The sequence below is a fragment of the Colletotrichum orchidophilum genome (genome assembly GCF_001831195.1).
Source record: "Colletotrichum orchidophilum strain IMI 309357 chromosome Unknown Scaffold_42.1, whole genome shotgun sequence".
In the NCBI taxonomy this organism is placed as follows: Eukaryota; Fungi; Ascomycota; class Sordariomycetes; order Glomerellales; family Glomerellaceae; genus Colletotrichum; species Colletotrichum orchidophilum.
The window spans coordinates 133247-148835 of NW_019172998.1; the positions used below are offsets into that span (position 1 = coordinate 133247).

The window sequence follows — 15589 nt, forward strand, 5'->3', positions numbered from 1 at the left end:
TGACTGCTATAAAAAGGGGTGTCCTGGGTCACATATCGCAGACAGCCTAGTATTCTACTTATTGCCTAAAGATAATGATCAATCATTCAGAACAAGTCTTGTTGGCCGTGGTGCCTGGCCCTACGTTCAGACAATCAAATCTCATGTTCACGGTGTGCGGCTTTCTATGTGAATGTGAAGCTGATGCGGCCTTAGCTAAAGTAAAGGACTGGGTACTTCTCTCTTTATGGACGGTTTGCTCAATGCTCCCACTCTCATTCTTAGTTACTGTCTTTCCTTTCAACACTTCCAGCTTTTCGGGCATTATCATCACCTTTTTCTTCTCCCCAAACACAAACACCACAAGTCCAGCTATTCTCACGATGAGACCGAGCTCATATGTCCATGTGAGATGTGCATGCAATGGCTGCAAGGCTCGGAGAAACAATGATGCGAGAATGAATGCACGGACCATCTGGGGTCCTTTTCCACCACCCAATGCCAGCTATGGATGGGGCAGTGGCAGCCCAGGTGCCAACAGCAGCAGCAAGAGCGATAGCGACTCTGAGCACGTCGCCAATTCTTACGCGACTCGACTTCGTCCGCGTCCTTGCCCGCCAACGGTCCCCGTTACGCCCAAGAAGACTCCGAGAAAAGGTGCTGCCAAACCCCCCGGCACTCCAGGCACCCCCGCGCTCAACGACTACTTGACGGAAACTCCCAGCGGTGCTTAGAAAGCTTCGCGCGCCGGCAAAATGTCAACCCAGACGGGCAAGTTCCGCGAGGACCAGGTCCTCATCATCTGTCCCGGCAGCAAGACCACAATGGCTCAGCTGGGATGCGGCGAGCTTACCCCGCCCGTCCACCGTATCCCGACACGCATGTTCAAGGACGCAGAGACGGACGAGTGGCGGCCCTTCCATACCTTCAAGCGCAAGAAGGCCAATGCCAATGTCGTGCTTGCCATCGATGGCCCGCGGACCGACGATGATGAGTACGAGTGGGTTGAGGATACCGACTCGGATGAAGGCGCCGTCTACCCTATGCAAGGTGCGGATTTCCTTTTTGGTGATTGCATTTATTGAAATATTTGGTGTACTAATTGACGGTTCATTCAGGCGGTCGCATTACCAACATGGAGGCGTTTCTGGCGTTCCTCGATCATGTTCACAGCATGCTCACAACCACCTATCACAATACCCCAATCATGCTCATGGCCTCGCCACAATGGTGCCGCCCCGATACCGAAACGATCGCGCGCTACATCTTCGAGAAGACTCGCACTCCGTCCCTCTGCATGATCCACAGCGGTATCGCTACTCAGTACGGCCTCAAGTGGCCCAGTCTCACCGTGGTGGACATTGGTTTTGAAAAGGTCGACGTTACCTGCATACACGACGGCCGCGTAGTCAACCATGGAGAGCTCGGTTCTCCAACTCCGGAGCGCTTCATCTCAGGCGGCGACATGTTCACGCGCAAGCTCCTTGAGAAGCTCAAGGGCAAGGACTTCAAGTACGACATGGCGGAACAGCTGAAGAAGAGCCACATCTGCGAGGTACTGCCATATGCGCCAAACAGCCCTTCCCTTATGGATCTCCCGACAGCTCAGACGGCAGGAGCTCCTCCCAGCGCACCCATTCCCGAGGTGGCTCCAGCCGCCGCGCCCACTGCGCAACCAGTCGTTCCCACCTCCGAGGAGGACATTGAGGAAAAGGTGGCTGAGGAGGGTGTTCTCGATGTGGCCTCCATTGTCACAAGTGGAAATGCGCGCGAGTTTCTCGCCAAGAAGGAGAAGGAGAAGCAAAAGGGTGGCAGGAAGGCGAAGGCTACCCAGGAAGCCGAGGCAGCGAAGCCGGTCCGTCTGCCCAACACCAAGAGAACCCACAACACATTCCACTTCGAAGAGGTCGTCATGGAGGAGGTTCAACCGCCCAAGCTGGAGGCACCCAAGCCAGAGGCCAAGGAGGAGCCCAAAAGGGAAGATGCGGGCGGTTCGACTGAGTCCAAGGACGTTGAGATGACGGATGGCACCAAGCCCGCCGACATCACAGCTCCTGCGACCACCGAAGGTGACGTGAAGCCCGCAGAGTCTACGGCTCCGGCAGTGTCAACGGATGCTGCAGCTCCAGTTCCAGCTCTCGAGTCGAATGGTACAAATGGCCATACCGCTGCGACCCCCTTGGAGGCTTCCGCCGTCACCAACGGCGCCCCACAGCTCCAAGCCAAGCGTATCCGACGCGACATTGAAGTCGGCCTCGAGCGCTTCACCTTTGCTGATCGTGGCGAGATAGATCGCATCGTGACCACAATCTACCGCACCATTCAAGGCATCGACGATATGTACATGCGCCCTCCGTGCTGGGACAACCTCGTCTTCGTCGGCAACGGCGCTCGCCTCCGCGGCTTGAAGGACAACATTGTTCAGACCCTCTTGGCCCGTCACCTCATCTCCCCCAGCACGGCTACAATGTTCACCTCAGAACTGCCGTCCAACATCGCGACCCCTACTGGCACCGGTGCGCAGACTCCCACGGGTTCTTTCACGGGGGCCCCGCACCAGCTCCCCGCCAACGCCGCCGCCGGCTCCTCGGGCGTTAACCCTCTTCTTCAGGCCGCGACCACGGCCTCTGCTCAGAACCAGGGCACCCCGGGTCCCAGCGGCGATGCGGGTCCCAACGGTACCCAGTCCGTTGCGGGCCATCACTTCCACAGCCAGACGCCCACTAGCATCAAGCTGGCCACGCTGCCCACCTATCTCAGCGAGTGGAACAAGAACGGCTTCGAGGAGGCCATGTTTCTGGGAGCGCAGGTCGCCGCGCGCATCGCTTTCTGCCAGCACAACCTCGACATGGCCGGCCTCGAGGCTCAGCGACAAGCTAGCCTGAGCAGAGTCGACTACAAGTAAGCTTCTCCCCCTTTATTTTCCTTCGACCGCCAAATTCATTTTGGCTTTGACATTTTGCTAACTTTCCGCAAGTGAACTTGGTCCCAAGGGCATCCGCACCCACTCCATGCTCAAATAGTTCCAAGGTCAACCCGCACAACATAGGGACAACTGGTTTCTTGTTTCATCAAGTCCTTGAGAGGTTAGATTGCCTTCTGGACGACGACAGCGGCGGCAGTAGCGCAGGCATGGGAAATATATCAGGTTGTGATATTGGCGGTCTCAAGGTCATTGTTCACTTTTCTTGTGGCAAGGACTACATCACATTGTGTTCTGGAGTTTTAGGGACATTACAAAAAACCTCGGGGTGTGAGGCGTGGGGGAATTCTTTTTACCTTTTGTTTTCTTGTGCTTGATAATGAGAAAGAGGACGGATACCAGCAGAGAGAGAGGGGGGAGGGGAGGCGATCCCAGGGGGACAATGGTTGCCAAGATCCCTTTGGTCTTCGTCTAGGATTTCTCGTCTAGGTTTAAGTGGTATGACGAGTTGGCAGCCTACCTGTATGATATTCGGGAAAGGATAGGTATAGAATCCTTCAGACTTTTCAATTATTTTGCGGTAGGCAGGGGGTCTACTCAAGCAGCGGCTCGTGCTGTGAGGCAAGTCCTCGCGTGACGGCTATTCTTTGTTGTGGTTCCTGGTAGAGGGTGGCTTCGTTTCCCAAGTCACGTGGAACTGAGGGTCGTGCAGTTTCGTGTCAGGCCAATGGAGGGACAGTCAGCAGATATTTAGCAACGTCAGTTCCTTGCTGAGGGAATATGTCTGCTGCTTTATTGTGCTCGAGGATTCGAGTAGACGACGCTTGCTACTGAACAAACACCAACCAGGACTTGCTTAACGGGAAGTTGTTGTTCCGTCGTCGTCGTGCATTACAACCGACGCATAAGGGTTGTCAAAGCCGGTAGTCACCTTGACCCGAGTTGTAGGAAATGTCTCCCAGAGTCTCTTTGGGGACTAGGCAAGGTGTGTAGTCACTTCACAAATGCTGTATCGCCCACGTTCTTCTTAAGGGGGGTTGAACCAGATGACCCAGGGGCGGTGCTAGGATCATGGTCAAGTGGAAGAGGGGAGCGAACGCAGCTTGTTTGCGGGGAGGAGACTGGCCCCCGGCGGCGTTTCTGTACCGTTCCCATTTGCTTGCCTTGCGTGTGTGCGAGTGCGATGAATAGTCAAAATATCTAGATACTGGCGTAAGAATGGTCGACGCATGATGCCCGTCTATCGAAAGCTAACCTCTTCTGCTTAGACGTGGGGAGCACGGAACGAGGAGGAAATGATGGGATGAAAGATGTTCCCATGTTTCCGTTTGGTGTCACCTGGAGACACCCCGTGCATGTACCTCGACCAGAGACTCATCCGGCGTGAATGGGTAATGACAACCCCAGCCGGGATGTGTGTTTCGAGGTCGACTTCCTGGGCCGACACCTCGGCACGGACAGGATGTGGTCTATGACCATTAGAGAACATTTACGAAGTCGCGGAACATACAAGGTACGAAAACAGAAGATTTAGTTCTGCGAGCTTCAGTTGTGTATCAAGGCATTTGACGTGACCTCGGTTTGTTCTGGGTCAAAAGGTATTTTCTTACCAGAGTAGACGCGATCACAATGCTGTTTACTCGTCGGATGAGTACACGAAAGGGTTTCTTGAATCTTGGTATTCCGTATACTCTCTGTCCAAGTCACTTGGTAAAGAATACATACATTCTCGCTATGATGAGCATGCGCGTCTTTATACACGCAGCTTCGCTCCCAGAGTCATGTCTCTGAGCAGGGAGTAATTTCCAGAGTTTCGTGACGGCTTTCGTCTTGAGCCACCTGGATTTATGTATGTCTTCTGAAATATCACAGTAATGGCGATTTAAAAATACAATTTTTTTGCAGGAAAACCCTCGTGGGAATAATGAAATGCCTTGTGACGATGTCTCACAAACTATGGGAGGAAAGATTGATGTAAAGTGTATGAACCCGATTGGCCCAGACGCGGGCTTCGTGGGTGTATTGAAATGATACTTCAACGCAGCCAGTGTTCTTCTGGGTAAAGATGGTTTGTGTTTAGGATGGCTACTGGCTGAGATGTTTGTAAGCATACGCAGAAACGAGACAAACCCTACGATTCTAGAATCGAATTGTCTGGCTTGGTTACCAAGTGTGCTACAGATTGAATTTCGATAAGTATGTCATCTCTCGTTGACTTCAGCTCATATCGACTTTCCAGGGACTTTGTTATATAGCACCCCAATTGGTGAGAAGATCTGGCTGGACTCAATTGAAACATCTTCGAGCTCCCTTTCCCTATTTAGCAGGAAGTCTTTATAATAAGGGTGAAGCTTACGAGATGAAGTCAGGATGAACGTTTCCATGGAACTTTGACGTGTCTCCCGTAGCAATATTCAACTAATATTGGAAAACACGCAAGGGGCGGAGCTCAACATCCAAGATTCCCTATCGTTGAAGTGAACTCGTTGGCAATTACATATAAGCCTGCCGTCAGACAAACCGAAGACAAAGTGTCTTCCGCCGGATTTCAACTCATCTTGGTGTATTCTTCTCGGTCCCGTGGCATAAGGTAATTGGTGCCAATTTGTAACAATAATCCAAGAGTCCTAGTGAATGCGAGGCTGTCGAAGAAGAGTAGGGCATATCCCAGGCTGAACGAGGTTGACTCCCAGGGAGGTGTCACCTAAAATGCAGATAGACCGAAGGCAAACCCCTTTCGGCATTTTTAACAGCCAACGCGACCCTCGGACGAAACTATCATAAGCCTTCCATCGGAGGGTACGACCGCCCTATTCGGTCCGCAGCCTGCTTACTGTCATGCTCGTGGTGGTCAGATGGGTATAGTGAGACCGCGATGGGGAAGCTCGTGGCCGATGTGCAGGTGAAAGAATGCACGGGGTTGGCTCCTTATTGCTTCTTTGTAACAAGTGAGCTTCGTTCTATCCTGGTCTCGGGGTTGACTCTCCTAAAATATACCTGGAAAGTTACTCGGAAGCTATTTTCCCTTCATCTCAACTTGAGCTTGAGCAAGTCCCAACACATTCGCAATGAGAGGCCATCTACTTTTGGTGTTTGGTGCCTGGTGGCTTACGTGTCTGCAATCATTCCAGGCTATCTATCTCCTCGAGAAGGAATAATTGAAGAGTTTGGGGCTTGGACAGAACCTTATACGCCGTCCTGCAGTGTTCTATATACGAAGAGCAGCCGGGCCATTCCGCAATCACCGTCGCTTTCTTGAGATCACATGTTAGCTCTCCCCTCTTCAACATATTCACACATACCGAGAAGAGAAACGAAGCATCTTGATGGCATCTTTCTAGCTCCATGTCAAGGAAAGTAGGCTCATCAGGTAGACTCAGCTTGTTCCGGTAGATTCTAGGCTAGATCTTCGGGCCATACAGCCTCCATAGCTAAGTAGTCGAGACGACGTAAGTACCAAAAACACCAGTGTAATCCATCCTCATGTTGGCAGCGAATGTGGAAAGGTGAGGTGTCCCTGGGGCTCCTCGGCAAACAGCCACCACTACCGGGGCTTTTTCAGAGACGTCGAGTTGTACCAAGGGTTTGTTGATATCTACGCTCTTTCTGGAAACTATCCTCTACAATAGTGAAGAGCCCCTAGAGCGAAACAGAACGGGGAAACAGGTCCATAGCTCAATGTTGTTTACCTCCAATCGCTAACAGTTCTAGCTCTCGACGTCTAGACAAGCAGCCTTGCCAGAACCCATGCCTACCTGCATTTCACGAGCAATATCCATGTGCATCCACTTCTACACTTCTCGTCCCATGAGAAAGGGTTTCTTCTGCATCAAAGCTACCAACGCCGTGATTGTAGCACCGTATAGAGTGATGCGCGTATAGGGGCGGAATGGCTCTATCCCTAGGCATCTGAAGTCTGAAGCATCTGAAGTCCGGAGCGGCCGTCCTTCGTGACTCGGAGGCCAACACTGACGCGCCTCGAACATGCCAAGCGCTTGCGGAGAGGGCGACTCCTATTCTATCTTGGTAGATGCTCCTCGGAGAGAGGCAGATCCACGCTGTCGAAGTCCTTGGCCGCCAAACTCTTCGTCCAAGTCCTCGCAAACCCTCACTCGTGCCTTCTCGCGGGCTCTACGCCTGCCAGTCAAGCCTGGGCAGAGAAAGCAAATCGTGCGCCTCGAACGAGACCTCAAAACCAACTAGACCAAGCACTCGAAGCAAAATTCCCCCATCTCATGGCACACGAGAGCCTCCTGTCAAGATACACCGACTACGGCAACAGAGTATCAACCTCGTAACCTCCTCCCACATGAAGCCAAAGACTCCATATCAAACTGGATCCAAAGCCAAGACAACGTACATTCTCCATCTGATCTGGCGTAAAACTAAATCTCCATCAGAAGTCCACATCCCTCCCGTCTCTCCACCTCGTCACCACGGGCACCTAAATCCTCCCGCACCAAGCGTGCCGCCCACCTCGAGCCCACTCTGCCGCTCGACCATACCTTCACCAAGCCCACAAGATCACCCACCTCCGCAGAGAGCCACATCCAGATCCCGTACGTTAACGAGATCCGACATATTCGACGGCCGGTTGGCCCAATGGCAAGGCGTCTGACTACGATTGTCCGTCTACATCTTCGTGCGGCTCCGCTGTGCGAAGCATCAGATGCGGAGACTTTGGTATCAGGAGATTCTGGGTTCGACCCCCAGGCTGGTCAATGATCTTTTGTTATATTTAGACTTTCCCTTTATGACGGTGTTTTTTTCCCCGGCTTTACTGACTTTGGGGATCAACCTAAATGGGATCCAGCTTTCAAGGGAAACTACACAACGCAACATAAACTTTCCTCTTATAATCTTTTACTTTTACTTTCACTTTGTATAGTAGATCAAACTGATACTACCACTAACTTCGCTGGTATTCAGTCACCCTCCTCTCTGTTAGAATAGGTACAGCATTACCCCCCCCCCCCCTTTCTTCGTCACTCATCGTGGACTCGTCACCCGCCAGACTCCGAATTTGCTTCAACTGTGTCCTCCCCCTTAGAAGTCACGAGAAAGGAAAAGAAGAAGAAGAGAGGGAAAAAACGCGGTGCAGAATTTTCACTGGTATACCGCGGAGACACCCCCTCTTTTCCCATCGACTGCAAGTTTCAACCGAAGCGGTGGGACGTACGATGGAACGACGCCTGGTCACGCGTCGTAAATAAGGTAAGGTGATGTCAGGATCGTGAACCCACCCCTTCGAGAGCTAGTACACAGAGACGAGACGGCGGTCAAGACCGGAGAAGGGGGTGGACCTCGGGGACAAACAAACAGTCAAACGCATACGTATTCGTACACAGACATACATACACTGTGAATGCTAAGTCCGTATATCCGTAATTCCATGATAGAAAACCACACTGCCATCCTCCAACGAGCCCAGGAGGTAGACACACAGGCTCTTTCCGGGTGATAGGAGACACTGGCTTCAACCTAAAAATTGAAAAAAAAAAAAAAAACGCACTACATAGATATTGATATCACGATTCACACGTTCGGGCTTACAAACTTTCATTGTATCCCTTTCGGACTACCCTCATTCCAAGTCTTTTGCAACGCAGGTTATTCGTCGAGTCACGCGCAAACTCATCTCCCACAAAAGTTTCTACGAGTCCAACCAAAGCCAAATTTCCGACCAAATAACCGTCCTGACTAGAGTGACCACCAGTCTTCATTTCGTCTCGTCTCGTCTCGTTGTGCCCGAAATATCCAAATTCCCAAGAAGAACTCACCGCAGTCATAATCCCGATGATTCGCGCACCCCCTCGCGACGGTGCTCTGCTTCCTCCTCCTGGGCACCTCCGCTCCGGTCTATTCCCTTCTGCCCTTCGCACGGCAGAACCCCAGAGACATCCTAAGGGGCCGCGCGAAAACCCACAAAAAAACGCGGTCCGTCGTGCAGAAATAAGCCTCAACAATAGCAGGGAAAATCACAGACACAGGTACACACTGTAAGTCGCTTTGCAAATTGCAGAGAGACTTGATAGACCAGAGAACCACAAAATACTTCGCATTGCAGAACCTCAGTGTCCCAGCAAAGAAGAGAGAAGAGGCTCCAGTCTTCCACATAACCTTGTCAAGTGGCAACCGCCCACCTGCCTACTGATTCCATTGACCCACGGTGGAAGGAGGAAAAAGAGCAAAGGGGCAATACCTAGCCGCCTAGGTAGTCCCTTGAAGGAGCAACAGGCTCGCGTTGACTGGGGATTGGAGGAGTTCGGGGAATCGGCAACTATCGTGAACGCGAGAAGGCATTCGTCGTTCGATGCCTCCTCTTTTCCAGTCTCCTCCCCCGGAATGTCCCCAATGCAGAGGCGCTGCTTTCTCACCCGGATTGTGCCCGGCACGCTGCATGTGCGGGTCTCCATAACATGTAGCGCAACATAGCCTCGCCTTTAGAACTTTGGAAACGCTCGATCGAAGCTCTAGTCTCTATTTGACATCTCCACGTCGTCAAAAATGAAATGAATATTGGGGGCAGAAAATGGTCGTGGCGAGCGCATGCAATCCTCGGCAGGCAGCGCAACAAATGCATTAGAAGCACCGCAGCAAGTGACATCCTTACACATCCCTCCCATGGTGAAGTACGCGCTCACTCTCACCATGGATCCAGAATAAGGAGTCTGTTTCGAGGAGAGCCGCCGGACGTGCTGCCCTTGCTCCCCTAACCCTTACTAGGGCGGCGCGCGTCCTCGTCGTGCGCTTCATGATGCGACATAGTAGGGGGTTCTGTTTCGGCTAGAACCATTCATAGTCTTGTCTCTGCTGCGCTGCATTCCCTCCCCAATCAAATCGCCAGCAGCTATTTGACGTGGTTAGTTGCCAGGTCATTACTCGTTATATCGGCCGGGGAGTTCCCGAAACATTTCAGTGCAGCGTGTTGTTCACAGTAGTATAGGCACTTCCAAGTGAACTGATGCTCTCCTAAGCAGTCTTCATGGAACCGCTCGTTCTTTGCACACCGCAGGGCGGTCAGCTGGGTTTCTTGACAGAATGCCAGAGTTCACAGACAATGTGGAAGGCGACGAGAAGCCTCTATCAAGCTATGGCTGCCAATCTCGCATAGGGGTATTGTGACTGGAGCTCATCTCCCAACTCATAGTTCTGGTCCAATGTCCGGTGGAATGCCGCCTCCGAGTCTGCCAAGGAAGTTGCTGCAAGCGGAAATGTAACTGTCGACTCGACGACAACAAGAAGCGGAACGGGTGCGCTCGACCGCTGGTATTCATCTCTGAACTCTTCACAAGCAACGCGGTTGCATAAGCTGTAGCCAGAGACTCAGAAACACAGTTTCTGCCCATGACGTCAATTTGACTTGACAAGATGCAGGACCCTCTGGTGCATTTGCTTGAGTCGTGAATTGTTGGCAAATGACGCAATTCTCTCTGAAAGAAATGCTGGCTGCAACGCTGCCAATCTCTTGTAGCCAAAAAAAAAAACAGTCCGCAAGCCCTCCGCAGCCGCGGGGACCCACCCGGAAGAGGACCGCGTCGTTGAAAAAGATTGTGATACACGGCCGTGGGACCCGGGGTCGAGGCTCGTCAGGACTCAGGACTCAAGACTCAGGAGTCGTCCCTTCAAGCCATGAGACTAGTCGACGCTGGCGAGATGAACTTGGCAAAAGCTCCATGATCGGCATCCGGCCGAGATGTCATGTAGAAGCATATTGAATCAGTCGGTCCTTTAACTCGAAGACTGTCGTCATACCCGAGCTGAACTGAATCGTGAACGGCTTCCGAGTTGCACATCCCGGACGTGAGGCGACCTTCAAACCACGGACCGGAGATACTGCCTGCCATTAAAAATGACAATTTGATTTTGCAGGGACATCCATCGTTGGCGTTGATACGATCCCCTTGCCTGCCGAAATAGAGAGGCGCATGGCGCATGGCTCACCTCGCCGGCCGGATGGTTCGCAATTCCAACCATTGCACGGTGCCCGAAAATTGCAACACGGAATACCTATAGGGCTTGCGTGCGGGTATTTGCCCTCAATCTCTCAGCCATTGCAGCCACAAATGAAACAAGCAAGGCTGGAGCTGGAGATAATAGCCCGAACAACAGATCAGACGAGCTGCATTCCCGACGCTTCTCGCGCCAGTTGCTGGAAAAACAGGCCCCCCCGACAGGCCCCCACTTGGAGCCGACAGAAACCCTGCTTTTACAAATCTGTCCCGGCGCAGAGCATAACTGCATTCTGCTCGCTGGCACAAACCCGACCCGAACCGATTCGCTTAGGGAGCGTTGTCGAGTGGTGTGGCACAGGGCAGCCTTTTTCAGCTTCAGGCCTCAGCTACGGCGCTGATGGAGAGTGTTGTGGCCACTACGCGACGAGTGCCCCAACAGTAGCTTGCATAACTATTGTGTAACGGAACGAAACGAATTTTCGAGAAGGAATTGCCTCAACCTCCCAGCGACGACCGGGCATGGGTTCGCATACCGCTCCCACGTGGACAACCGTGGGTCTGCTGTTCTGGGGAGAGATTTGACGCGCCCTCACCATGGTTCACCGTCTTACAAAGAGGCACTGAGAGATTGTGAGCCAATGTATCCGTAGGTGTGTATCTTGACTTAAGTAGCGGCTGCGGCAGCGGCCACGGCGTCTTTCTCGGAACAAGACGATAGGTCTGCAAATGTTTGACCAGTACTTTCGCCGCTGCGTTAGGGCGCGGTCAGTGGGAGCAGATACTTCCATGCCAGCCGTGTCTCTAGTGTCTTGGTCCAGCTGTCGCTACGAGATGATACCCTTGTAATCTCGGGGATATTTCGAATTGTCGACTCAAGCGGCCTGGTAACATATCCGATGAGCAATTCTGTGGTAAATCTTGCAGGCAAAGACCCTGATTCGATGGAGCGATCCCAGGGTACCGCCGTGATGCCAACTCGTGAGGGGTACGTATTTGGAGCAAGAAGCCTCCTCGTGTCAAAACCTGACTAGTGAGCAAGGAGTTGGGATTCCCGGCCGGCACTTTTGTGTGAACGTGCTTCCGCTGAGCGGAACTGGGCTGTCCAGCTTCCGAGCCATCCTTCGGATACGAGCGAGTCAGAGCTAGATTCCGCGACGGTGACTGAAGCCAACTCGCGGCTGGCTAGAATTCTCCTCGTTAGTGGGTTGATAGAATGGAAACGTAACTGGTTGCTTATGTAGAAAAAAGGTCGGAAGCGACGCGATCTGTTGACGTAGTTATCCTTCATGACTCGTGTCAGGTAGAAGAAAGAAAGAGAAGCCAACTTTGCTCGTCATTTTGCTACAAGTGTGCACTGCACAGTAGCAATCCCAGTCTTGAGACCTGCCAGCCTGCCAGCCTGTTTGCGAGTGGCGGTCAATGAGAGTATCTGACGGCGAATTCCGCCGTTCTAAAGTCCGACAAGGGTGTTGGGAACTTGGGGCAGATGCATTCAGATAGCACCGCCGAGAGAACATTAGTCGCATTGAGCTTGTGCCACACCGCAACAGGGTTCTCAGCTCAGGCCTGCCATCTCGGCGCAAGGTGCTGGTTGACGGTGGAGTCTTTGTAGGAACTGGAAAACAGCCTCAACTCTGTCGAAGCCACGCGGGAGACCAGCCAAAAGCTCCACCGAGAACGCGCTTGTTCTTCGAGTGGAGGTCCCTTGAATATGCTTGAGATCCAGCCGCTGATGAATCTCCAACTCCAAGACAGCCTCCTCCGAGAACACCAGAGGGACTAGGTTGCCAGAACCACATACCCCGCAAAGAAGGCTGGACGACCGTTGTATCCCATCCACAGGCTGGAGCAATGGGCAGTAAGAGGCGGAGAATTGAAGAATAAGTTCTTTGAATGTACTGCCAAAAATCCCCTGTGAGCTTGCACTAATCAAGCATGAAGTATAATGCGAGCTCACCTTGAACGTGAGAGCAATACTGGCTGCCTTGGACTTGCGGCGCCTACACTTGCCATTGCTGGAAACGCTCTTCTCTCTGACACAACAAAACGTTGCTGGCTGAATTAACGATGATGAGTTGATCCGAAGAACATGACCTCCATTAGACCGAGGCACTACGCGAATCCCTGCCGAGATCGCCAGCCACAACTCAGCATCGGTTTACCTCATGAAGCAAACCCCGACTCGTTGTTCAGGGATCTGCCACAAGGAGATGCTCTAGTTTCGTTCTCTCTCGCTGTGCGATTAGTAGCACTTATCAGCTGATGGTATGCAATTTGTCCATCCCAATGTACCTGCAACATGGCCCAAGTCATCTCAACTGGGATGTCTGCTGCATTCCGGAAAGAGTCCGTCTTCATTCGAATCGAACAGCGGCCGTCAGTTATTACTACCGCGTGCCTTTCTCCCATCTGACGCTGCCAGGTTTCTCTTCCCGCACGTTGGGGACCATATTCGTTGCAGCCTTGTTGGGGGCCGCGACTACAACGTGGGACTCGTCGCACCGTGGCTTTGGCACACAAGATTAGCGGACATGAATTCCCAATCTGATCGAGCTAGACTGTAACTCATTCCATTTGTCATCTCTCTCTCGGCCGATTGTATGAGGGTAATAAGCTTTGGTCGCCATATGCCAGCGGGAGAGTAGTGGTAATATTCGGGGCTAGCTGTGAGGTGGTGGTCGATCACGGACGCGGGATTCGCACATGGCTGATGGCAGTTCTCTCACAGCCTGTACACGGAATCCTGGTTCCATAACTATTGAGAAGACAATGGCGTCGGACGGAAGCCGCTTGGCGGCGTTTGTAACTGTCGGATATCTCTCCGCTCCCAGCTTTTGAGCTAAGCCTCTTGCGAGTCCTTCTCTCTCACCTCCTTTGAACCTTGATGCCGGAACCAGGCCAAAGCACGACGTCCTGAAGTATCCCATGCCTAGCATGTCTCTCGATCGGGGGAAGTTCGGGCACAAAAAAATCTCTGCACCCTCCCATGGCTCATGATGCAAGCGTGGCGTGAGTGATTCGTCACTTTGAATTGGCTTGCAACAGAGTTTGGAACACATCAGGATTGGGACAAATTGCAGCGCCACCGTCTGATGTCAAGTTGTCGAAGTCGTACATCTTGACGATGGAATCTCGAGATATGGCCAAAGCTCCCGGATCCTGTCCTTCTAGAAGAGAATAATGGGGACTTGGAATACCGGCAAGAAGGGTTGAATGGGGCCGTGGACCCTCTCTTCACCATGCTCGAGCGTCATCGTCCCACGATTCTCAAGCTGTCCAATGCGTCCCACGGCGTCTCTCGCGTTCAGAGAAATGCGGAAGGCGACGCCACCAAGCCCAGGGGGGTGGAGGAGGGGTTGCTGTCAGGTAGCCGAATAAGAGTGAGCTATGCTGAAGAGCCGGGTTTAATCTGCAGACAGGCGGTTATGTCGCTACTTCTCGCGCTACAACCTCGTCGCCCAAGTTGGTCACCAGTTCAGCGTGACCTTTGACTTTCTCAGGTGAAGGGTGCTAGCAAACCCCTTGAACCGTGCATTGTAATGGTGCTGGCGATACGCGGCGATGAGCAGTTTCCCCGACTGCGGCCCCTAGCCAGCGTCGTGTCGTTCGTTGTTTGAATTGACGCCCCCATGATGTGGTGTCTGATAAAGACACCCTCGTCGGACGAATAGAACCTGGGAAGAGTCGGAGGTGAGAGCAAGTTAAGGATTGCCCTTGGGTCCTGTAATTGTTTGGACTCCGCGTATCCCTGCAACTTGATGTAGCCGGAGTGGCTGGGGAAGCTTGCGTAGTGGACGTATTACGATTGAATTGCACAGTATACATGCGCGAGCGTGCTCCCGAACCAGCAGTAAGTACCAAGGAGAAACGGAAAGCAAGGTCGACGCTCTCAGGGGGAAAAAGCATTTCCGCTGTATGCGACATGTGTCGTGTCGAGTCAGGCCGCGGAATGCTGGATTGGGTTGCCAAAGTTGAACATTCTTTTGGGCTTTTCGCATGCCGTGCCACGACATCAATCAAGGAGCTGTCGCCTTCTGATATTTGCAGCCCGCGAGAAAAGGAGTTTGTGGTCATGGCTAGGATGGGCCCAGTGAGATCGATCTCTGTGCCCCATTCTCCGTCATCTGAGATGGCACCGTCTCGTTGTGAAAACGATGCGAAAGCTGCCCATTGGATGGCGGGCGCGGGTAGAGATGGGGCGTGAGGCTCTTACGGCTCTGCTTTGGGGCGACCAAAAGAAACGTCCATATCATGTCCACTGTCAATTCAACCGACAGCAGCAGACATGTTTCAGTCTTCAGAGATATTTTCGCGGTGCCTGTGGATTTCCATTCATCCTTCCCAACCTCAGCCCTGATGCCGCAAAAACTAGCCGGCGTTGGACAGGCGTGCGCCATAATAAGCGATCGGACATAGGCGACTGTTGCTGACAGCGAAGCGGTGACTCGGCCAAAGTCCGATTCCCTTACACAGAAATGTATGTTTTGGGGCCGTTTCGCTTGACTCGTGGATCCTGCATAACATCCCTCAACATCCGTCATGAGGTAAACAGTAGTCTTGTGTTCCTCGTACACAGTATGCCTGGAAAAGCGGCAAAAAGAGGAACGTAGCCATTTTGCTGACGGCAATTGCTCGTCCATCGGTACCTGGACGATTGATACTGTAGAACGACTGATATGCGCGATATTGATCCTGAGCTTTCCGTACTGGCATGCCAAGACAGAGATGGAAC

General features: G+C 52.5%; 4 protein-coding genes across 4 annotated transcripts; 3 read left to right on the plus strand and 1 right to left on the minus strand.

Moving 5' to 3' along the window:
• Window positions 1–362: 362 nt before the first annotated feature.
• On the plus strand, window positions 363–713 carry CORC01_05890 (uncharacterized protein; the record flags this gene model as incomplete). Its single annotated transcript, XM_022617532.1, has 1 exon — window positions 363–713. The coding sequence occupies one exon, from the start codon at window positions 363–365 to the stop codon at window positions 711–713; it is 351 nt and encodes a 116-aa protein (XP_022475950.1).
• A 21-nt stretch (window positions 714–734) lies between these two features.
• On the plus strand, window positions 735–3002 carry CORC01_05891 (uncharacterized protein; the record flags this gene model as incomplete). Its single annotated transcript, XM_022617533.1, has 3 exons — window positions 735–1029; window positions 1098–2880; window positions 2957–3002. The coding sequence occupies 3 exons, from the start codon at window positions 735–737 to the stop codon at window positions 3000–3002; spliced, it is 2124 nt and encodes a 707-aa protein (XP_022475951.1).
• Window positions 3003–11832: 8830 nt separating this feature from the next.
• CORC01_05892 (uncharacterized protein) lies at window positions 11833–12003 on the plus strand (the record flags this gene model as incomplete). Its single annotated transcript, XM_022617534.1, has 1 exon — window positions 11833–12003. A coding segment is annotated over one exon (171 nt), but the record flags the coding sequence as incomplete, so codon positions are not given.
• A 1017-nt stretch (window positions 12004–13020) lies between these two features.
• Window positions 13021–13215, minus strand: CORC01_05893 (uncharacterized protein; the record flags this gene model as incomplete). The annotated part of the gene is made up of 1 exon (XM_022617535.1): window positions 13021–13215. One exon carries the CDS (start codon window positions 13213–13215, stop codon window positions 13021–13023), a length of 195 nt encoding a protein of 64 aa, XP_022475953.1.
• Between the last annotated feature and the right edge of the window lie 2374 nt (window positions 13216–15589).